This window comes from Onychostruthus taczanowskii, unplaced genomic scaffold, assembly GCF_017590055.1.
Source record: "Onychostruthus taczanowskii isolate IOZ18803 unplaced genomic scaffold, ASM1759005v1 scaffold6, whole genome shotgun sequence".
NCBI lineage: Eukaryota > Metazoa > Chordata > Aves > Passeriformes > Passeridae > Onychostruthus > Onychostruthus taczanowskii.
The window spans coordinates 5,087,047-5,112,280 of record NW_024503679.1 but is presented as its reverse complement, the minus strand read 5'-3'; the positions used below and the strand labels follow the sequence as shown (position 1 = coordinate 5,112,280).

At 36.7% G+C, this 25,234-nt stretch overlaps 1 protein-coding gene across 13 annotated transcripts in view; it reads left to right on the top strand.

The window, feature by feature from the left end:
- CGNL1 (cingulin like 1) overlaps positions 1-16,536 on the top strand; it is a 55,116-nt gene extending 38,580 nt beyond the window's left edge. For 11 of the 13 annotated variants that reach the window (XM_041418746.1, XM_041418741.1, XM_041418744.1 and 8 more), the window contains 9 exons: positions 1,876-2,028; positions 2,684-2,854; positions 3,986-4,147; positions 4,945-5,034; positions 10,702-10,785; positions 11,924-12,048; positions 12,606-12,714; positions 13,599-13,762; positions 14,333-16,536. In XM_041418746.1, coding sequence (XP_041274680.1) covers positions 1,876-2,028; positions 2,684-2,854; positions 3,986-4,147; positions 4,945-5,034; positions 10,702-10,785; positions 11,924-12,048; positions 12,606-12,714; positions 13,599-13,762; positions 14,333-14,477 — 1,203 coding nt within the window. In that variant the 3' untranslated portion in view covers positions 14,478-16,536. Of the gene's footprint in view, positions 1-1,875; positions 2,029-2,683; positions 2,855-3,985; positions 4,148-4,944; positions 5,035-10,701; positions 10,786-11,923; positions 12,049-12,605; positions 12,715-13,532; positions 13,763-14,332 lie in introns of those variants that run through there. The other 2 variants (XM_041418750.1, XM_041418752.1) reach the window with 2 other exon arrangements.
- The last annotated feature ends 8,698 nt before the right edge of the window (positions 16,537-25,234 follow it).

Here is a 25,234-nt window from a genome sequence, read left to right as displayed (position 1 = left end):
CTGTAGGGGTGCATTGCTCATCACTGGCTTGCATTTAGCACACTCCCCTAAGAACTCCCTTCTGTCACAGTCTGACTTGACCTTGCTGTGTAACATGGATCAGTGCACCATACACATCTCCTGCATCTTGATTAGCTTTGGGTCAAGATACTTGAAAAGTGTGTTCTTTTTTTTCTGTTTATGCATCCTTCAAGGCATCATGCCAAATAAGCTGCCTCCAAGCAGGGTCTCCAAATGAAAGAATTCTAGGGAAGGTGACAGGAGAGTCTGTCTTGACGTTTTATTCACAACTTATGTCTAAATTCTGGCACACTAAATTGAGTCCTCTTTCTGATTCTACACTCTTGTCCACCGGATATGAGCACTAACAGAGCTCAGGATGTAATCAGTGGGCCTTTTGTTTGTAGCAATTCAGCCTTTCTGTCTTTAGATTTGTTCTAATGAATAATGTTTTGCAGTAGGTTGATTTGGCCTTGTGTTACCATTGACAATTTAGACGACGAACTCTGGCACTGTAATAATGTGTATCTCAGTGGAAATGTAATTCCTGACTGGCCCATCTTGCTTTTTTACATAACACAAATTACTTCTAATGGTGGTCTAGTACAAGAAAGACAATGACAATACCGATAGAACTGTAACAGTTACTGGAAACAGCCACATCTATTCCTCCTCTATTCTGGATTTCTAGAAAAATTTTGATATCTAGAAAATTCTGGATTTCAGAAAAGTTAAAGCTGGTATGCACTTAATTGTAATAGACAGTTTGCATTAGTGCTTTCATCTAAAATCATCCTCTGTATTGAAATTTTGTTCATGGATGCACAAGTGAGGAGTATTTTTGTAGCATTTCGTGTTGTGTTCTAAACTCTGTTATAGGGTAGCCACCTCTGTGTAGGGCAGTGTTTCAGGAAATGAAATACATCTCAACATTTTTGTACCATTGAGAAGGGAAATATGCCATTTAACCATAGCATATATGGTACTGTGATGTCTTAAAAACTAATAATTATACCAACATTATGGATGGCAGCATCAAGTAATCTGTGCTTTTTAAATGAAACAATCAGAACATGGGATCCTTTCAATGGGTGGAAAAACAGGAAGTTTCTTTTCATTGTGGTAGATAATGGTAGGCATCTAGAATTAGCATTGCAGAGCATTGTAAGTTGAAATACATTCTTAATTTTCAGTTATCAGCTGAGATGAATTACTGATTTTGTAAAGAGAGCATTCAACTAGTATTGTTTGGAAAAAATAGAGAAATATCAGAATAATCTTTTAGGTTAGTGTGAAAACAAATTACTCCTTTTCATTTCCCCCATTTTGTTCTCTTTTCATATAATAACAATTTAGCTTCTTCACAAAGTAATTAATTGCCACTAAAGATTGGCTTTAAATTGGCAACTGACAGGCTGTTTGTCTGACTTGCAGTTACACTGTGACAGGCCAGCCAATTCCACTGAAAAGTGCTCAAGAATTTTTGTACATGAAGGGCACTCAAATTAGAGATTATACTTAAATTGACCATTGAAGCTGTTCTATAGGACATCTAGATTTCAAATACTGAAATTCAGTATAGTGTACTGAGCAGGCAGACACTGAAGAAACTGCAGCATTTGGATAGCTGGTAGCAACATTCCCATTGCATCGTGGTTTTAATACTTGAGTTAAGAAAAGAGATATAAATGGACATGCAGTTGTTTGTAGCATTACATATCAGTGTTTGTCCTGTATTAGCTAGCAAACTGTAAAACCTGAAATTTGTCTTAATTTTACAGCAGCTGCTGGTATTACTGTAATAAGTAACACACCTTTAAGGCATTAGAAGAGATGGGCTACATTTCGTTACGTGTACTTTTTAATCCCCTGCAGGAGAAGATCCGTTGCATTTCGCAGGAGCGACAGCAGTTAAGTCAGCAATTAAAAGATGAAACTCAGCAGAAGGAACAGTTAAAGCAGATAAAGAATGAAATGGAGAATGAACGATTGCAACTGAACGAGGCTGTTGAGAAGTTACAGGAGGAGGTATGAGTTCATGCCCAAGAGGCTGCGGGGATCTGAATATTTAACAGATAGAAGTAAATGAACTGACGAATTATGAAGAATGAGATATTATTAAATGTGTAAAAGAAAGTAAAGTGAAAACCTTAGTATTTTTTGTTTCTTAGTATTAGTTTCTTAGTATTAGTTTCTTTAACCTAGAGGCTCTTATTAAAAGTTTTTAGGGCCGGAACAATGATTGGAATGCCACTATTACAAAATGACATTGTAAACCAGTTCTGTACAAACCAGATCCCAGAGCTGAGTTCAGTTCTCATGTACAGTACAGTGATATTTCAGAGTTTTACAGCTGATTCTCAAAATTTCTGCATCAAATTTGTTGTGCCATCTGTGTGTAAACTGTACAGCTAATACTGACATACTGAAGTGTGACTGTGCAGTTCATAGTGTCACTCAGCTGGAAGAACTGCTGACAGACAAAAAGAGAATAGCCACACATGCTATTAGAAATTAACTTTACTGTTTTGTGTTTTCCCACTTCTGCACAGAAATTAATTTATTTGGGAATGTTTGATACATTTTCTGTTTGAAAATACTGAGCTGAATACTGAAACTGGAGAAAAAAAACTTCTGTTGTATTAAGCACAACAGAACCTTTTGTATATGTACTTTTTGCCAGATGTCTGAAATGGTGGAAATCTCAAGAACATCAACTCTGGAACTTCAGAGCCAGCTTGATGAATACAAGGAGAAAAATCGCAGGGAATTTGTAGATCTGCAGAGGCAATTAAAGGAGAAAAACATTGAGGTTGAAAAATCACGCCTGATGAACATAAGAATGCAAGATGAGGTAATGACTCATAAGTTCAGTGAGAAATTCTCAACTTTGGCCTAGAATTCAGTGCAGGTAGTTTTCAAGATAATGAATGTTTGCTGTCATGCTTTTGTGTACTCTCATGTGCATCATGAGAGGCTGATCTCAGCATGCTTTTGAGTTTGATTTTCCATGGTGGTGATCAGCATGTTATTTCTGCTGGGGAAATGGGGGTTCCTGTTTAGGACAGATAAATGCAGAGTTTGTCAAATGAATGCACCTTAAGTGAAATGAGAAGGATTCCATTGATGATCTGCTGTTCTTTAACGCCTGCTACTGAAGAAACTGAGAGTTCAGAAATATTTTTAATCAGGGAAAAAACCCACCAGTTATTTAGGAAAAACAAACAACCATACAAACATACATACTCCTCTTCTTTCATATGAGCCATGGTGGAGCTTTAAATCATAGTGGGTTCTGTGCAACCAAGAATTAACCAGTCTTGAGTGTCTGCCTCATAGTATCTAAATTTTTCCATAAAGACAATCCAGTCTTTTAAAAATCTGCATATACCTGCTCTCCAGTTGGAAAAATTATGAGAATCCATTGGTCACAGATATTTTCTCTGTATGGAATATTTTTGTAGTAGGATTTTTCTAGTTCAGAACTCTTATATTGCCCTCACCCCTTAGAAAACTTGTTTTAAATTAAATTTAAAAGAACAACAATAGAAGAAAGACTAGTTTATGTATATTGTTGTGTCTTCCTTCTATATTTATTCCATTCAGGGATGGAGAGCCTCTGTAGAGGGATGAAGACTCATGATGAAAAATGAAAGATAAAACAGTGATTTTGAGAACATAGCTCTTGAGTTGAATGAAGTTGTATGTAGATACCTGCACTAATATATACATCAAATATGTAAATATATGTTGACACAGTGTAAGCACACTGTGTTTGCAGTTATCTCATTATAGGTCATAATCCAAGTTTATTTTCTTGGTGCCATCTGGTGGATAAAAGAAAAATTACTGTGAAAAGCCAGTAACTCACTGGAATTCCTGTCATGCTTCCAGATCTGTATGTTTGCAGTGAGTCCCCTTTGCTGCCATCCCTTGTTTATAGCAAGTACAGTGTTAGTGAATTCCCTTGATCTTATTGCTTCAGATGCGTCTGATGGAAGAAAACCTGAGGGACCACCAGAGAGCCCAGGATGAGGCAATAACAAAAACTCAGTTACTGGAACAGACTGTGAAAAGCTTGGAGTATGAGCTGGAAGCCAAAAACCACTTAAAAGATGATCGGGCAAGACAAATCAAACTAATGGAGGTAAAAAACATTCTTAAGGGTTTGTTTCTTTCCCGAAGAGATGAACATAATTTTGTTTCACTTGGATTTTCCTTGGAAGGAATCAAAGTAGCTTCATGTTTTTGAAAATCCTTGAAGTGTTACTGCAGGAATTAATGTGGTATATTTTAAAGGTAATTTGTTAGCATATCTATTGTAACATGATATGTTCTAAATTAGAATTTTCTGTCATACTTTTAATTAAATTATTTTTATTTAATTTCATCTAGCGCTTATGATGCAAATTTGCATGATTTTCATTTCTAGGCCCATCATTCAACTTCAAAAGTATTTAGAAGTGTAAGTTTTGTTTAGCCTTTGATATCAGTTTATTTCAGGAGTGAACTTGTGCCTCTAACTTGTTACAGGGCTTCATAACTGTTCATTTCAACTAGGCTGTCACTTGTCTTTCATAAACAAACATCTCTATGTCATTGTACTCAGATAAAAAGAAATTAGTCTTCAAAATGTATAATGTAATGCAGACACTTAAAAAAATTCTCTAGAAACATTACAGAATTTATCTTATATTCTTGAAATTGTTGGGAGTGATTAAAAAAAGGAAACAAAACGCTAATTTTACTTCTGTAAAACAAATTCACTCTAGAGGCTTATCTACCTGCCATCTCTTTGGCTGTGTGTTTTAAGAGGCATTTCAGTTTCCGAGCTTAGTCTTTCAGACACTTTGGGTCCTTGCAGTTTAAAGAAGAATGCCCTGATAGCAATCTGAAGAGAATGGAAAGTAGTATGTTGAGGTTGCTTTTCTTTGTTCCGCTTAGGACAAGTTGTCTCACCTGGAACTTGAGCTTGATGAAGAAAAGAATAATTCGGATTTGTTGTCTGAGAGGATCAGCAGGTGCAGAGAACAGGTACTTGTTCAAGTTTTGCAGCTTTTGGGTAATGATTCTGTGAAAAAGTTTTATTAGGATCACAGTCAATATTGATCAACTAAATAATAATTAGCAATATGATTTATATGCTATACTTGCACAGAGCATGTAAATCCAAAAAAACCCAAGGTTCACAAACATGATGAAATATGCTCCCGCCACATCATCAGAGACCATTTTTTCCTGTTATTCTAACTGGAAAAAAACCACAGGACATACATAAAGACTGAAGACTAGTAAGCCTGTTGTGAAGAGTCTCTTATATTGAAAGATCACTATTTTAATCGTACTGAAATGTAATTCAGCATAATAGACTCTTAATTTCAAAGAAGGAAGAGGAGGACCTTTAGGAAATTGTGGAATTATTTCGTGAAATCAGCTGAACCAAGAATGCTAGCCAGTTTCAACAGAGAGGAAGCTTTATTTTCATTACAAGTGTAAAAACTGATTAACATATATGAAAGGTAAGACAACTGGAAAGTATTTTCCACATAAAAACATCAGTCTTTTGTTCCAGAAATGTAATATAAGTTGGTAGCCCAGAAAGAGGGGAAAAAGAGTGTATTAATGAGGTTGTATCTCATGGGGCAGAAAATGTAAAGATAAAGTAATACTTGCCAAGCTAAGTGAGACCTATCAGAGTAACTCAAACAAGTAACAAAAGGGTTTTTTTCTGTATAAGTAGAGGGAAGAAGTTGTGGAGACTGTAGGATGAGGCCTCAGTCAAGATAAAAAGTAATCCAGGTATGCCCTGTCAAATAAAAGAAAATTTTACCCCTGTCTTCAGTAAAGCCTGTGAATGTGCAGGTGGGGGGAATTGGAGTGAATATATTGGAAATGAGACCATTGAGTTGGAAATTACCAAGTCTTAGAAGAATTAGGAGTTCATTGGTTTGAAGACAGAGGCCTTAATAATATTATTCAAGATTTTTGAGAGAACTGACATAAGAAATTATAGGTCCTATAACAAAGATTTATAATAAATTAGTAGAGTATAGGGCCTAATTACTGAAAAAGTAGCCAGACATCCATGGCTCAGTAGTCAGGATCATGAAAATGTTGTAATAGCTCCTGGAAAAAATACAGTGATGTGGCTGTCTTGGACTGTCATGGTCTAGGTAGTGTTCTTTGCCTTATTTTTGCTTTCTGAAAGATGTGAAACTGATGCATAACTCCTTGCAGCGTATCTGCTGCTGTAACTGCATAAAGTACTACAGCTCATAGTAGATTCCTAGAAGCTCAGGGGACAATTAGCATTGAGTTACCCACAATAATCTGTTCTGTTCTCATTTCTTTTTCTCCAGGAAAAAAAAAAAAAGGAAATACTGACATTCTTTTGAATAGCTGCAGCTTTAGAGGGAGAACAGAAAGTAAAATCTTAGTTTCTGTGTCTTTTCAATGAAATTGTGTGTTCCACTGAGACAGCTGGAGAGTTTAAAGTGAGGTAGAGCTCAGCTTTCTCTCACACATCCTTGAAGCATCAAGGAACCATTACTTCTTTGTTTGAACTCAGGCAACTGATATTCTATTTGATTGTAATAAAGACTTTCTGCTATTGTTCTATTGATATTGTTCAGACTTGGAGTCGGTGGGTGAAATACAATGTAAAGGACCTATAATAATGTGGGGTCATGCTGTTGTTAAATCAGGAAGCCTTTAATACTGGAGTCTGTGCCTGTGTTGTAAACCTGGGATAAAAGTACATTAGTCATAGCTGCCATGGAAGTTAATTTGTTAATTGAATGGAAACATAAAATACAGTTTGGTAACTAAAATGTTACATAATGGGTAAAATACATGTTTATTTTGAGGTCTGGAATTTCTCATTTCACACATGAGTTATAAAGGTTGCTTTGTTTTGATTTTATGCCAGAATGACTAAGTAGTCAAATTACTAAAGAGTATTTCAGGGTCTGCTAAGCATTCATAATGACATGAGAAATTATAATGGATTTATTTTGGTAATATCTGTATTCCTCTACATTTTAAAAACTATTATTATAAATATGTTATTTTAACATACTGATAATGAACTATAATACAGAAAAATCCAGTAAAAACAAATTTAAACAACCGGTTCTGTTTTACATAAAGCTGAATGTTTGAATAAACATTGGCTAGAATAATAGTTCACATTTCACTTGCCATGAAATGTTATTCTTTTTAAATTTAAACACCCTTTTGAATCTGAATGGCTGCATGATACACTGTTCTCATCTCCTTTTGCCTTGTGCTAAGAAGTACCACAACAGAGTGGAAACAGAAAAAAAATGTTGGGGAAAAGTGGGTCAAATCCTATTAGTTTTTAAATAATAATGTATTAGTAACTCTAGAAAGACCAAAATGCTCAAACCACATTAACACAGACACAAATGGAAAGCTAGACCACTCAGCTGCTCTTTGAGTCTAAAGAGTCCCCTGGGCAGGGACAGGCATGGGGAACAGGGACAACCAAAATTATATTTTAGTAAGTGATTTTTTTCCTATGAACAAGTGATATGAATTATCTCTTGCCATATTGACTTCACAAATATAATAGAAAAATCCTGACAATACCCTCATCAGTTCCTGTGTTCTGTGACAATGCAAGCAAGAGTCTAGCGACTTTAGAGTTGTTTCCATTAAGTGTGAAAAATATACTTATTAGTTTTCATGACAATTTTAGAATAAATAGATAAGGATAAAATTACACTGACCTGCATAATTTGCTTTCTTTTGGTAAAGCGTTCCCTGTGGAGAGCTGTATACCTGCTCTTTAGCTGGCACTGGCTGTGGGTAGCAAAGAAATGAAAATCTGGACATGAAGGTTGTTTTTCAATTTTGAAACATCAAAGGGATTTTTTTAGCTTTAACTTTCTTCTTGATTAATCATTAGGTTTTTTGGTCACGTACTTGTGTCTAAGGCATGTATTATATACATATATATGTATACACACACACACGACTTAGCAATTAACAGGAAACAGGCTATAAACCTGTGAGATGATAAACAATACTGATTGCATCTAAATTATTATTAGAAATCAATTTGCTTTCACTGTAATGAACTCAACAGCTGCTTTTAATCCTAAAGCTGGCACAAAATGATAAAGCTTTGTAAAATCTGATATAGCTGCTTTTCTCAATTCTTTGTTGTTAGCATTCTTCAAATCCAGCTGTGATAAGTGTTGCCTTAAGCTGCAGCAATAGTTTATTCTTTTAACACAGCTATAATATATTAGACATAGGAAGGGTAGAACATTGATCATGAAGTCCCACGTGGTACATACACAGAGTATGGCCATGAAACTGGTACATCTTACTGCTGTGAAATAAGTGGAACTTTAAGCACATTTTGCCAGACAACTGCTTTTCTCCTTCGTGCATATTAATTGTTTACTGTTGAAAAACACAAGAAGATAAGACAGTTTATATATTCTCCAGCAAAAATTCTATCTGCTGCCCTTTTCTTTTAACAAGCTCTTGTAGATATTTGCACGTAGCTTACTGATCCTGATCGGATATAGATATTTTTCTCTCTCCCAGTACCTTTCTGTGAGGTTGCTTTTACCAAGAGGTGTCCAACAACAGTAGCAGCTGTCTTGGAAATATAATAATCATCCTCTAAGTAATTCTTTAGTTTAAATCTTGGGAAGGCTGCACAAATTTGTTACAGCCTCTGAGCACAGTAAGAGCACAGTGGAACCTCAGAGTGGTCCATTAAGCAAGTTCCTACATAAAACAAAACCCCTTTCTTCAGTTAACTGTTACATTTTTAATTAGTCATTCATTTTACCACAAATTTAGCTGTATTTTTTCCTATGTCTGTCTTGCTAAAGCAATTACAGCAGAATAAATTCTATGTAATCACTCACATTATAACTTTTTTCATATATTTCATTAATAAATACAGCTATTGTATACATATGATTCTAATTTGTGTCTATAAAGTAATACTTTACTATATAGTATTTTACTATGTAACGTATAAAACGTTGTTATTAGGCTCCCATGTGACAATGAGAGCTTTTAAGAAATTACCCAGCTGTTGAGGGCACAGCCACGTGCTGCTATTGGTATTCTAGGAGCTGTTATGACCTTAGTTTTCAGGAATGCCTTCTCCTCTTCTGTCCCCATCCTGTGACATAACATATGCAATTGCATGCATTGCTGCCATTATTTCTGTTCATATATCAATTTACAAGCTCCAGGAAAAGTGCAAATTACTTCCTTTAGCCATGATTAACTGAAAATGTATCTTTTAATATTATGATGTGGTTAAAAAAATAAGGCCTAGGGAAAATTTTCATCTGTTGTACTTGTTTAACCTTCACATTCTTAACATTGCTTTTGGATTTTTTTATGCAAGAATTCCCAATGACTGTTGAAAGTCCTTTACTGAGATAAATTTGTAACTGAGAGCTGCTTAACTGGGATGATGTGTTCATGCAAGTTCATATGTAACTGCTGCAAAGCAGGGAAGAGTGCTGTGGCCACTGAAATCTTGATCAGTCTTTTTTTTGCAGGGACAGTAATTGGTACAGATATTCACTGTGTTCCCCAGATGATATCCATCATAAAAAGCCCTGTGCAGTGTAAACAACAGATGTTGTGGTAACATTTGCTGTGCCTGTAAAAGCATTTCTAGAGATTTGTAGGGAGTCTCAGAAAGATTGGAAGCAAGATAAGTATTTCAATAGCCCTACAAACTTTTTCTTTAGCACCAAAGTTTCGGTAGCAGCTGTTAGGTAGTTTAGAATTGTTCTTTGAGCTCAATTTTTTTCCAATCAAGTTCAATAGTGAGGTAAAACAAACTAATTTTGCATTCTTATCTTGAGTCTGTATTGATTAGGTAGCTTTTTAACATCTTTACACATGGAGAATATATATTCCTTGTGGTTGTTGAATATGAAGCAGAAATATTAACAGGAACTGTAGAAAAAGTTATCTTTCAACAAAAGAAGAAAACCCACCCCCTCTCCAAATGTGGAAGTTGGTGCCCCTCCAGTACAACAGACATAAAATTAACTGAAGGAGGGGAGCAATGTTTGTATCCATCATCCAACAGAGTCTGTTGAAAAAGAGCTTTTACTACTCCTATACATACAGAAAACTGCAAGTCTCTGTGGAGTGTTTCACTGAGTTCTGGGCACTTCTCTGCAGGTACCAGTTTGTGTTTAATAAAGAGAAACTTTACTAAGACTAATCAGCAGCTTAAAAGTTTAAGCTGCTGACTAAACGTTTAAGTTTTTACAGTTTCAGAGGTTCAGACTTAAGTATGAAGAAAACAACTGGAAAGATGTTTGAAGGTGGATGTGATGTTCCAGAACTCAGTGTTCTGCCACATGATGTGTCTTTTATAGAACAGCTTAGAGCTGAGTTCCTTGCTACAGAATGTATATGGTAAACATCAACACTATCCAATGTGGGTGTGAAATGCCTAGAATGAGTGCTGGGAATAACATGGACTTCTTGAAGCAGAAAGTTTTGTCTAAGATTGTAGCTGTAAAGCTCATCTGAAATCATGGATATGTCTTGAGTTATGAGAAAGAGCACATTGCTTATTGCATAGGTATATGTAGTTTATATATATACGTACACACAGTATAATATTGATAAATATTATTTAAATCTCTTATTAACATTTCTGTCTTCTTTCTCTAATAGATTGAACAAATGAGGACAGAGCTACTTCAGGAAAGAGCTATAAAGCAAGACTTGGAGTGTGACAAAATTTCCTTGGAAAGACAGGTAATTATGTCTGGTTGTAAATGACCACTTTCAGAGGAACTCCTCTGCCATGGCTGAACAGTCCTTCAGGAGCACTGTTGAAGATATCATTTAAAGTAATTGTGATTTTAGTTGAGTGTTTTCTTCTGTAGTAATAAACAATTCTTCTGCAGTTCAGTGGTCTTTGAAATCAAGGTTACTTATCATAGTCCTTAGGTGAGATCCAGAGGAAAGATATCTCAACAGGTCGTAGTATTATTTAAACATTCAAGAGCATAAAACAGATTGTAATGGGAATGTAGAGAACCTGTTAGTACAACACACCTAATTAAGTGCCTTCAATTATGTGACATGGCTCTCATTTAATTGTTTGAGAAAAAAGAATGCCACCTACTGGTATATATTATGTACATTCTTATATTTTAGTTCTGATCTTCCTGTCATAGTCTTTTTTTCTGTGTTTGAGACCTGAAGGCATGCTTTGAATTTCTGTAACAAAGAGCTTTATTTTTCTGTTCATCATGTAACTCTTTATTTGTTGGAGCATTTTTTTTCTGTCAATTCTTTGACTAGTTCCCCATTGAAAACCTATATTACCTAGCCTCAGAAAAATATAAGTGTAAATCTTAGCAAAAAGTCTCCTTTTACAAATCTTTTTTGAGCTATTCTTGTAGTAGGAATAGCATTGGAGAGTCAAGAAAGGCAGGGGGACACCCCAGTAATAGCTTTGCTAAATAAAGTGGTATTGGATGTAAGTAATTTGTCTACTTGTTCTGGCCATGCACCAGTGATTTACAGGGCAAGAACACAGAATTTTACAAAAAAATTCAGTGTAGCATAAAACAGAGTATTTGAAAAAAAAAATTGGCACATTAAAAAGTACTGCTGGAAGGGGTTTGCAACTACCTGAGGTTTAAGTGTCCATTTAATCCTAAAACTTGAACTGAAGCTGAACAGTAAATTCTTTTCAATAAGCCAAAGTAGTAGAAAATTTGTTTGTAGCAAACTGTAAAATCTCAATGACTTTCCAAGTTCACTAAATACCATACTGATCACTGCACATACTGATACATGTTTTCCTGGAGGCACGAATTTGGTGTTAAGGTGATATTTGTCAATCTTAGTGAGTGTGTATTAACCAAGTGTGTTCCAACCACAGAACAAGGACTTGAAGAGCCGAGTCCTTCACCTGGAGGGTTCTTACCGGTCCAGTAAGGAGGGACTTGTTGCTCAGATGGAGGCAAGGATCACAGAGCTGGAAGAACGACTTGCAAATGAAGAGAGGTAAAACCAGTAATGTTAAGATCAAAACACGCACATGTATGCTTGTTATTATGGCCTCTTGCTAATATTAAATCTCTCTTACAATTAACCTGGGGGTTTTTTTTCCACCAAATTAAAATGGTTACTGTTTCATAAAAGTATTGCAAATTTTCTTTTTTACTGCAAATACAGTAGAAGTTTATCTTAAAATTTACAACTGGGCACAGTGCTAACATGGTTCCATAGCTCCTTATTTTATAGAAGTCTAATATCAGGAATAGGCTTAGAAATATTAACTGTACTGTAACATCCACTTTCATGTTTGCTTTTTGTTTAATCTTGGAGTAGTATACTTTTGTTGCTAAATGTTGCTATGGTGTCAGAAGAAATTCTCTTTAGTCATTTCTGCTTCTGAACAAATTTCTCAATATGTTGCATGGAATCAGTAAATCCAAGCAGGGAGCCTAAGTATTTATTTAATTCTTATAAGATTGTCAAAGAATTAAATTATCAGGATTGGGAGCATTTCAGTTGCTTTTTTACAAACCTGTCTTTTCCTGGGTTTGGTTTTTTACTAGGGATAGAGTCAATTTCCAAGTAAGTAACCGCAGACTTGAGAGAAAAGTGAAGGAGTTAATGTTGCAAGTAGATGATGAACATCTGTCATTGACTGATCAGAAGGACCAGGTAGGGGAAAGACTAATATGCAAATATCTGATATTAATCTACTAGCCTAAACCATCATGTATAAAAGATACAAGACAAATAGGGGTAGATGCTGGTTACTCTGTTGTTTATGAACTCCCATTTAGTGATATTTGCAGCCGCCATTGCATCGTGTGCTTTTGTCTGGTACTAAATTGTTATTAATTTTGAAAATTATGCAAAGAAAGCAGTTACAGAAGCAATGCTAATTTAAGAAATAAAGCAAATAACAGATCCTATAAATACACAAACAGGTAATATATTGTTTTACCACCATAAAATTTTGTATAAAGAAAAAAGCTGTTTACTGTTAAATATAGGCTGTAAGTCTAAGCACACACGGATGTTCCAACAGCAATGTGCTGCTCTACCATTACCGTGGTCTTGGTTGAGTAAAACATGGTTTGTTTCAGCATCTGAGCCAACAGTTAATATTCTGCCTGGAGAATGAACAGTGTGTCTCAAATTGCAGACATGCATTATAGGAGTGCTCTTAAACAATCCTCTGGGTTTTTGAAATGTATTTATAGTATCTGTCTGTTAAAGTTGCTTAACTTAGATGCACTTATAACTTTACTCTGTTGTAATTGATAACCAGCTCTTGCTATCACATAATACTGTCTTACTCTACCAAAGCTCTCTTTGCTTGCTGCTGGTTTTTCAGTATCTAGTTTTTTCAGTAAAAACCAGTATCACATTATTTTTCTTAAAGTCTAATGCTGACTTTCAAATATTTCTGAAGCAGAGGATTACAGTGTCACTACACAGGCAAAGTTTTGTCTTTATTCTCCCTCTCATAGATGCTGGAAGAATAAAATTCCTTTGTTAAAATAGTCCTCTAATCAGATGACATGTAAATATTGCAGTTGAGTTTGCGTTTGAAAGCAATGAAACGTCAAGTTGAAGAAGCTGAAGAAGAAATAGACAGACTGGAAAATGCTAAAAAGAAACTTCAGAGAGAACTTGAAGAGCAACTAGACATAAATGAACAATTGCAAGGACAGCTTAACACTGCAAAAAAAGAATTAAGGTAGGATGAGTTGTCAGACGTTCCAGTTCTGTATCACACCACTTCTCACACATTTGACCACTTGCTGCTGTAGTCCATGAAGTCTGAGAGAGCTTCCTCTACAAGTTTGTCATCAGCACACACAGTTTGACACAGACCTGTGAAACTCTGTAGGTGTCCCAGCCTTCTTTCCAAGATCTCCCTACTGAATAAATTCATTGAGGCAGGGAATATAAAATGGAAAAAAGTGGTGGGACTTGACACTTTTACCATTTGTAGCAGTAAAAATTTCTCTAATGGCTGAGAGGTACAGTCATCCTGTGTTAGTTTTCCTTGGCCATCTGTGAACATCCCATTGTGCAAAGTTTACAGTTTCCTCTCTCTGCCACTTTAGTTAGAGATGCTTAAAAATGTGATTGCTCAATCTTATGCATGTTTCCTTCATGTAAGATGTAGTCTATGATAACCCCTGCTGCAGCACTTCGACATCCTTCAAAAATGTAAATCCTGCCTGTCAATGTTTAAAGCTTTCTCTAAGTGTTCTGTGTAGATGTGCTATTTTAATAGCAAATATGTGTATTTTTGTTTTAGTAGACTCAAGAAGTCACCAAGCAAAGTGCTGGCTGATTCTGATGATGATGACGACGATGACGATGATTTCAGCACGGATGGTGATAGTCTCTGTGAAGTACCTTCAGGAAATAATTACTCAAAAGATGATGACACAAAAATCTAAATAAGTATGGATGCAATTCCGTGAAAGTAGTGGAAGAATAACATAAATGATGAAGAAACTGGATATTCTAGAAGCCAAATGACATAAAGGGATTTAAGAGTTGGAAATAGAATGTTTCCATCCATATTGTGCCATTTTCTTATTAGATCTCCACTGTTTATTGTAGAAAACAGGATTGCATTATAAAACACCTATAAAACTCTATATATCTATAAACTGCTACTGGAAACGTGAGAATAATATTTCACATTGGAAATGGGATTTTGCTAAAATTCTGTTAAAGTAAAAAGCCATTTGATATTAATTCAAAATTAGTTTTTATTTGTTAAAAGCTTTTCCCTAAAATTAAGGAAACTATGGAAGATAATTTAATAATTGTAAGTAAGGGGAAATTATGTATAAAATGTAAATATTTTAAATTTGATCTTTTTATTGACTACTTTAGTACTATTTTGTAAAGTTTCAAATATTATATAAATCAGTTTGATATGTAAAATCTTTAAGTTTATATTGAATGCTATGCTTGGGTTTTCACTAAGAGGAAAACAAATGAAAATTAATACATTTCATGCATTACAGAGCAGATTCATAGTTCCTGGGCCAGGAAGTACATTTAAATACCAGTGTAAGTTTTATTGTATGTATTCTGTATATTAGAGGTCAAGTGTTAATCCTGCCTGTTGACTTTAAAAGAACCATCACATCTGCATGATGAGAGAGGCTTGGCTTCAACTTCCATGTAAACTTCATTTGGGAAGCTTTCTGTTCTTAGTAGGGAAGGGTGAGAATGATGTCAGTCTTACTTGGTATCTTTCATTTCCTGAAAGGAATTCAGGGATTCTGCTAGGGGCAGAATGTTACAGGCCTGCTGATTTGAGGACATTGGGACAGTCTTTTCTTGCAAGTTTCTAAAGAGTCCCACTTGTTCCAGTAAAATTACTTGTAGTCTTTGACTTTAAGTGCATGCTTAAATCTGTTAATTGATACAAAAATTTTATGCTGCTGGCAAGAAATTGCACCAAGGAAACAGAAAGCATGTACTCTGATTTTTCTAAGTTCTTCTTGACCATCTACTAGTGATATATTGCAGTGCGTGGTCATATCTGCAGATATATATTGGTATTTCAGTTTACAGAAGTATCTGTATTTTGGGTTGTCCATCTATTCAACAAACTTTGTGGGAAATTTAAAAGAAAGAGCATTGAAGATTTTATTTTAAAAACATTTTCTGTTTTGTTGCTAAAAATATTTTTTACCATTTGTATTACACCAGACTGGTTTTGCTCCTTTGCAAATCTAGAATTCTAAGGAAAGGGCATTACTACAAAACTTTGTTAATAAACCATAGTTAGGTCCTGTCTATTTATCAGTATTTGTCCTCAGTTACAGGTTAACGAGCACTTGTTCATTGATTTGATCAAGTAATCATGGAATTCTAAAAATACTTTGAACTGAAGTTGCTGGGAACTTCCATTATTCCCACAAAGGAATCTGCTGTAGAGAACAAATTTAACAGCTCTGACAGTGAGGCTGGCAGATGTGGTTGAGGCAAAAGTCCCGACAATGGCAGTATCCATTTTCATACAGTTACATGAAATGAAACTCCTGCCTGCAAGGTCAGAAATATATTCCTGGATAGCAGATCAAAGACTCTTTGCCATGTAATTCCCTTCAACTTGCTTTTGATCATTTGAGTTATACAGGAAATAATAGGAATGGCAAAGTTGTCTCTGAATCTTTTATCTTTTCCAGTACGCATGGAATATCTTGCACTATTGGCATTACTATTTTGACATCACAGGAACAGCCTTTCATCAAGAAGACCTGTGCTATACTGTATTGACAATCATCGTAGAAACTGCTGTGATTTATTTGTTGTTTCATTTGCATGTTTATGTAGACGTAACTTCAAGCAACTGATTCCAATCCCCAGTACTCTATCCTATAATATTCATAGATTACTTATTTCAAACCACTGGAAAAAAAATCACTCAATATTGCATCTACCTCCAGTTACACTAAACTGTAAAAGAAAAATTCACTTAAAATAAACAGTCAGTGCTCTCTGTTCTACTTTGTGCATATACCTTGATATGATAATTAAATTTGTAGAAGATATGTTTAAAACATAACAAGAAAATAATTATCTGGGAAATATTGATGCTGTAAACAAATTTCTGCATTTTTTTTCTTTGGATATCTACTTTCTCTGTAACTTGTAAAGCAGGTGGCAGGTGTAACATCTAGAAGACTCCTCATTTGATCTTAGAAGGAGGAAGACAATATTGTTGCAGACTCCTACTGGCAGCAATTCTTCTTAGGAAACCTCCTCTTTTTTAGAAAAAGAGCTTGTCTTTAGTTTGTTCGCTTGGACTTGCCAGTGCCATTTCCTCTTTAGAGTTCTCAAATAATATGACCAAAAGTCTTAGGACACTGAAAAGGATATTTCAATTCATTCACCAAATAATTGGTAGCTCTGTTTCTCCATATTTGTTTACTATGGTGATGGTAAAATCATCTTCATTGGCACAAACAAAATTTATAGTAGTTTAAGGTCATCTTATTTGTTCACTCCACCTCCTCTTCACTTTCTTCAAAGCACATGTTCAAAGTTTAGTTTAGAAACATTTTCCTGTTTTTTTCATGTAATCTATTTTTAAATGAATTTCAGAAGAAGCTCTTGATCCATAAAAGGAAGCAATAGGGGGGTATATGTAAAGAAATATGGTTAAAAGACATTTAGTGCCTAGAAGTTTGTATAAACATCAGAGTTGCTAGTGTATTACAGAGACATGGCTTGAATTCTGAGCTGTACAGACCTTCAGTTTTGTTCCACAGTACTACAATATCTCTTAAACAAACGGACCTGAGCTAAATCATGTTTTCTATAAGCCTAAACTGATGACTTTTATTGTGGATGCTTGTCTCTCAGTATAAGTAATCTATAGTGAACAGTGAACTTTTTTGTCCTTTCTAGGATTAATGGCCTTGGTTTTCTGAGTCTGTTATGGTAGATAGGAGAAGACAAATTACTTCTAAAGAGTTTTTTTTCTGTTTTAAATCACCAATATTTGGCAAGTGCTCCAAGATCTTTAATGGCAGCTTCTATACAGTGCAAAATATGTAAATGTTAAACAAGTGAAGAAAATCCTCCTGTCCTCCATGGACTCCTCACTCACTTACTAATGAAATTAGAGATACTCATCACAATAATGCATTTTAATGCCCTTGAGTTTGGAAGGCATCCCTTTTCATAAAAGCATTAAATCTTTCAGACATCATATCTCTTGTTAGTGCCTGAAGAAATAAAAAGTTGTCATCTTCTTGCTCTCCCCTGTACCTGTTTCCCTGCACTGCACTTTATTTAAGGAAACTCCTGTACTATGCAAATACTTTAATTCATCACTGTGCTTTTTACTGTTCAATCACCAGGCATGTTTTGCCCCCACAACTCTTGGTGATGAGACTGTAACTTGTTGATTAATCTGTGTATTCCTCTGATTTATCCTCTTTCTTCTCAACTTAATTCCTCCCTTTTCTTGATTAAATAATCTGTTCTGATTTATAAATAATTTTCTAAACTGTTCCAGAAGCCATGTGTTTTCCTAATTTTTTACAGACCAGCTGTGTGCTTTGCTGAGTGAGCTACATAGTGCAATAGCTTCAGCTTTTAAGCCTTTTCTGGATCACACAGCTTATTTTAGTAATTAAATGTTAATTCTTTTCGCTTACTGGAGCTTCCTATCTTGTGAGTAGAGCTACACATTTCAGCTGCTTAATTTCTACCAACTGCACTTCTCAAGTCACATTGCAAAATGTTCAAAGACTTTGCTGAAAGAGCAACATTCTTTAGAAATTGCCAGGGTTTCTTACACATTTAATTAATTTTTTTGCATAAGGTTCTGACTAGGTCACATGTTTAACCTCCTGACCCTACCATGTTATATTGAGGGAAATTTCATTGACATCTCAAAATTTACTCAGGAGCCCTGGGCTATTGAGAAAAAGGTACAGAATTAATAGAAAGATATTTTTGTATTACAGGTTTTTCTTTTAACATGTAAGAAAGGAAAGACTTAAGAGGAAGGGGAGTGAAGTTCAGCAGACAAGGCCAAGTGCAGCAGTCAGTTTGCCTCACCTACCTCAGTAGCAGCATGACAGCCCTTTAATGGTTGGTACCAATGACCCTTATGTGAGGTCAGCAGGGTCTGTTTTACGTAAGCTGGAACATTTTATCTTTTTTCCATTTCTAATAGCAATTTACTGCTTTATTTAGATCCTGAAGCTTCATGCCATTAGCAGAAGAACAGGCAATAAAAAAAATTTTGCTTAAATTCAGAGCACAGGTGGAAGATGAGAGTTTAAGCTCTCCAAGTTGTCAGTAGGAAAACTGTAGGAACGCTTCTATGTGAGTGCAGAGGAGGAACTCACTACAGGTAACTCATTACAGGTAACCTGAGTTTTGTTTTGCCTTCTGTGTACTTCTACTTTTCAGCAGAATGGGCTTTCTGAACATTGCTTCATGTGTTAGGTTACAAAGCTATTTTCACTGGTTTCAAGTACTCCTTTCATCTTGGTTGTATGCAGGCTGGCTAGGATGGACCCTACCAAAAGACATAATGGGCAGTAAAGAAAAAATACAGACAGCAGGAAAGGTTCAACTCAGGATCCAGTTCTGATTAATTTGATTTTGACCTTCCCTTCACTCTTAAGGATCCTGGCACACATCTGAGATGGAAGTAACTGCAGTAACCAGCAGGTTCTGTGGAGTGTCTTTTCTGCAGAACAACAGCCTTAAGTATAGATTTCCTTGCTTTATGGGAAGTTTCAAATCTGGTTTTCTTCAAACAAGGAAATGGTTTATTGTGAAACAGGTAGAATGGCTATGAAAAGTGGAAAGGAAAAAATAATAAAGTGAGTCCAATAAAACTATGTAAAAGCAGTAAAATCAGCCAACCAAAGAAAGGAGGCTTCCTGAATTAGGCTATGTGTACTTTAAACACAGCCCACTGTGCCTTGCTATTTCAGTACATATTGTGTACGGTGTCCAGCTATTTTAGAGATAAGATCAAATTTGTAATTTAGATCATAATGTCCCTCACAAATGTGAACTTCTTAAGCATTACTTAGTCACCATGGAAAACTGTGGTCTGTGTGGATATAACAAACCAACTCAAAATGATAATGAATGTGGAAATTCAGTTTTCTAAATGAAACAGATTCCATTTAGAGACCCTCCTGGGCCAGCTGCTTACAACACAGCAACCCTACAAAGGTACAGGTAAGTGTGTCAGGACTGCCAGGCTGTGCTGTACTTTCTAACACAGTACCTGGCTGATGGTGTCTCTTACCCTTCCCAGTTGTGGTTCTTCATCAGTGACAAGTGCAGATCTGTTGGAAGACCCAGTGTGTGGCTTAGATGCATCAGGCCAGAGAGGAAGTGAAGAGACCTGGCCACCAGATGTGTGGGAAACAGAGTTAACATTACCTTATTCACAGCAATGACAGGTTCCCAGGTGCTGACAGAAAGTTGTGGCTGGTAGGTTGGGACATTCTTCCTTTTTTTGGCAAGTTTAGATTTTGGGGTGTTTTGGTCAGAGGATAGGAAAGAAAAAAACAACTCAAAAAACACCCCTGTCCTGGTTGTACTCTCCAGGTGTCTGCTGGTTCTTCTCTTCCTTGTGGGTGAAATCTGTACTGTATGCCTGGGATTTTATTTTACTTCACTCTTTGCTGACCATGTGTCCACAAGCACAGCGAGAGGCAGGCAGTATCTGCAGCCTGCTGTGGTGACATTGCTGGGGTGGCAGCACAGGAAATGTCAGGACACACTGTGGCCATGACATTAAACACCTCTCTTTCAATTTTATTTGAGCAAAATAAGGAGCTTTTTTCACTTGTGCAGTATCTGCTTACCTTGCCTTTTGGTGAGTGTTTGCATTCACCTGGTGGCTCTTACTGTAAAGCCTCACAATGCTTTTCCAGGGAATGCAGGTGCTTACTGCTCAAAGCCAGATTACCCAATCCTCAGTAGGCTGTGTCTAAACTGCAGCACCCATCCATGTCAATGTGCCATTAAATGACATTAGCAGCTGCAGCTGAAGGGCAGTGCAGGTGGAGGGAGGAAACTGGATACCAGGAAGCTCAGTTGGTGATGCAGTCGGCTCAGCTCTGTTCTGTGGGGTGTCAGCACCAGTGCACAGGGTAATTCCTGCATTGAATAGGTCTCTGAGTAATTAAATAGTCCTGCATTTCCTATGCCTGCAGAGCCTAGAGCACTAGATATCAGGTAATTGAGCTTTGATTCCACAAGCTATGTTAAGTCTTGTCATTTTAGCTTTACTTTTCAAGTATATAAACATACCAACCAGGCACAGAGGAGCTGTGCCTCTTACCACAGTTGTGAGTGTGCCCAGCTGCCAACTGTGAACCCTGGGAGGATGCTCTGAGGATGAGCTGAGTGGACATAGAATCAGATACAAGCAACACGTTTTAACTTTGATTGGCGCTTTATCTTGCCAGCGCAATTTTTCTTACCACCTTTACCATTTTTACGAATTAGAAGTAATGTAGAGGGAAAATAGGACAGTAACACCCAATTAACTTTGCTGCTCCTCGGAAACTATTCTGTGCTTAGCAGAGCTTGGCATTTCTGGCTCTTGAGGAAAAAAAATACTGTTTTTTGGCGGAAGACGTTTGGAAATCTTAAGCTTGGGAGCGGCAGTGGAGTGGCTGAGCTCCAGCAGGTGTCGGGGAAGCGGCGGGGCAGCGCGGCCCGCAGGGGGCGGCAGAGCGGGGCGGCTCGGCCCCCTGGCCGTGACGGGTTCGGTGCATCCCGGCGCCTCCTCCATGGAAATCTATTCTCTACTGAAACACGAGAAGCAACTGCCAGGTTTCCCTTCAGGAGGTAGTCTGTTCAGAAAGTGACATGCTGCTCCACAAAAATCCTTTTCAGTGTAGAACCACAGTCAAAGTAGCATTCAAGGTTTTAAGGTGCATGAAGTGTCTGATGTGAGAAGGAGGATGGTGCTTTCCTATAAAAATGTTGGTGCTGTAAGTACTCAGATACTATTGCATTACTCTGTAAGAAGACAGAAAATTGAGTGGTTCTGAGTGTGAAGAAATTAATTTATGAAGCACAGAAAAAGCTCAGAGTATCTCGTCTTGACTGTTCAGTGACATTGTAACAAGGTGACAACCTCCAGAATAGAGCAAGGATAATAAAAAATGGTGGTTTTTTTTTTTTCTTTTAATATACAGCATGATTAGACACACTGGTATTGATGGTGATAATTTATCAAAACCCAGAAGTTCACAGCTGGTAAGAACACCCATTATTCATGAAAATGTGATGGCTGGAGTTATGCCAGACAAAGATCAATCTAACCATACCATCTGTACATGTGCTTGTGTGCCTTTCCTGCACTGCAGACATCCAGCCTAGGGTCGAGGAAGTTTATGTCAGGTTCCCATCAGGGTCAAAACTTCAGCCAAATATGTTTTTCTAGATGCTTCCTTTGTTGTCAGAAAATCACCTTTAAACTGAAATTATTCCAAATGATGATGAAATCCTGCTTATGGTTACAGCAGATTTATGCAGAAAAGGCACCCTATTAAACAGGAAGATTTGTTTGTATGGGTAGGATGCATAAAGTGTTCTAGTTATACTCATCTTCCTTTGCAATTTACGCCCACGTTGGGCACTGTCCTTTGCATAAGCCAAGGAGAGGAAAACAATATTGAGAAATCTACAGAAATGTTCAGCAAGAATACAATTATGGAGTGCACTTTAACATTTTTTATCCAATGTTAACTTATATAGGATCTTTTTGTCTGTGCTCTCTTCCCTTGTTAATCCATTAAAATACTAAATATGTGTAGTAACAGAGGAAAACCCCAAAATTCATAGAGATTCTGTAAATCCAGTCATATGAGAAGTGGGACATGTACCAAAATGTCTCAATAAGACCTTGCTAACCTGTCTTCTGTCAGAATATTTTGGTGTACTTTTCATTCTAATCCTTTAGCAAAAGTACACTGTCATAGGACAGTGGATTAAGACTCTGAAAGTGTTTGTTACTCCTCCAAATGCTTTACTAAAAACAAGATAGAAAATTAACAACCATCAGGTGTTTTCAATGTATCCAGTGCATGCTATTAATATATTATAACCTCTGTTCTACAGAAGTACAAGTTACTGGGAATTTGGCTGTGGACTGTAGAGGGAGGAGGAGTGGATCTTGTGTTACTGTATTAATAATTTGGTAAATGTTTCTCCAAAAGGTAGGATTATAGAAATTTACAGGGGCAGACTGATGGTCTAACATCCTGTTTTCAACAGCTCCAATTCCCAGGGTCCCATAGGAAGGAAGATCCCCTCCTTTCCTTCCCCACATCAGTTGTGTCAGAGACTACTGTTAGTCTCTCTCAGGTAAATCTGGCTGATAACTCAGCCTGATTTCATGGCAACCACCTCACCATTCTGCCTGACCTAAACCTGAGCCTGTAAACCCACCCACAACCATGTGTGTATCAACCTCTTCCTTCAGGGTTTCTTTACTCTGTGACCTGTAGCAGCAATGGATCTCCAGGTTAATTATAAAAAGGCAGTAAGATATTTCCTTTGTGCTACTTTAATTCTATTAACCCACATTAATATCGAGAGCATCTCCATTTACTTCTCAGTTATTATCAGGCAGATGCTAGTAAAAAATGAGAGCACAAGTAGGGCAATTTTCTTGTCATGATTTTTGGTGACTTTCTGTTCTTGTTCCATGCTAGGGAGAATTGGTGTTTCAGACAGGTCTGTTCTAAGCACTCGTTGCTATCCATACTCCTCTTGTATCTGTTTTCTCTGCTTACATCCGAACTCTCATGCATGTGACTGTGTATGTGTGAATTTTAAAAAGCTTTGTGAGTCCTTCTTAGAGAAAGCTAATGGGAAAAGAAAACCCCTTGTTGTATCTGTTTTCTCTGCTTACATCCGAACTCTCATGCATGTGACTGTGTATGTGTGAATTTTAAAAAGGCTAATGGGAAAAGAAAACCCCTTCCAGAAGCTGCATTTTGAAATAAACACAGCAGCCCTATTCTGATTGCTTTCCATGCAAAGCTGCAATGGAGAAGAATTTAAACACATCTCTTGATATGCCATTTCTGTTTACCCCTGCAAGGTGATATAATTCTGCCCCAGCAAGAAATATAGGAAAATGTGCCCCATTAGGCCAACTCAAGGAGGCATAATAGAATTCCATGTGTTACTCAGTCCAGCCACTCAGGTAGATTTTCAGTTCTTCACTAACTCCTGTCAAAGATTTCCTAAGGTGGGAATGGTGCTCTATTATCCTGTAATAAACTTCAAAGAAGTAACCTGGGCAGGCCAGAACTGCAGCAAAATGCCTAAGCATGGGGAGGTTATGAGAAAAAGAATAGCAGCTAATTGTTCAGAGAAATGCAATTTTCAAGTTAATGCTAATGACAGAAGTTTTTATCTCTTTCTGGGCTGCAGCATCCTGAAGGATGACACACGGGAAATCTGGGGAGTGGCCATCCAGATTCACAGATACGGTGTGTGACCAAATGTGTAAGTGGTGAGGTGTGTAAATCCATTTCCTTCCTAGGACCAACGTTAGAGGCGAAGTCCCTTACGTAATATTTAGTCATGCTGGCTCAGCCATTATTAAGTACCTTAACTATTTTGTCCTTCCTACATTCCCTCCTAATAACTTTAGTCCAGTTAGACCCAACATTATCTTCTGTATTGATTATGACTTTACTTTTTTCTATTATTATGATGACTTACACACAGAGGAAATGAGACAGTTCTTCATAACAGTATTAGAAAATTTCATCATACAGATGAAGATGATGATACAGAGATGTCTGCTAGAATACTTTTAGAGCTGGAGGAACCCAAGTTTCCTGATGAAAGTCCCCTGATTTCACGACCTGATATTTTATGGTTAAAATACCTCCACTTCCTCCTATTCCACATTATTTTCTTTTTATATGACTTCTAATAAACTTATTTTAGTATGTAGAAAGGAAATAAATAGTAGAACAAACAGAAGATCTTTCACTTACACAAAACTTTTATGAACAGCTTCCTGTCCCAGCTGTGTGTGTGAACAGGCAATGGGCTGTGAGAGTCCATTAACATCATTCTGATATGAGAGAACATGGAGGTCTTAAACCAGACCTGAAACAAGGGAGAAGCCAAACAGCTGAGAACTTCTGTAGCATCTGTACAGATGTTCTAGACAAATGCCTGGTTTCCATCATCCTCTGCCCTGAAGCAGGGCTGAAGTCAACCACTTGCTATTCTGGTCTTCTGTCATAAGATAGAGCTGAAGCAGAATATTGGTTTTGCCCTCTTACTCTTCTGTGTTTCCTTTCCTGTGGAGAAACAAAATGAAATCTCTCATCTTCCCCTTTTAAACTAAAAGAAGTCAGTTGTGACTTCTTTTACACATATCGTGATTTCCTGAAATATGTACATTCGTCACACTTATAGAAGAACTTGCACTCCACAATTTATTTCTGCCTCTAAAATTTTCTTATTTCCTGCCACAGTGACAGTGCTGGAATCAGAAGAGATCTATCATTGGCTATTATCTCTAGGGAGTGGAACATGATTTTAAATGCAGCTACTTGGCAATATAACAGTGGTGCCTGGCAATATAACAGTGGGTGTGCCTGTTTTCTACTCTCCTACCTACCTTAACAGGTTCCATTGTGTGACCTGGCCAAGCCACACC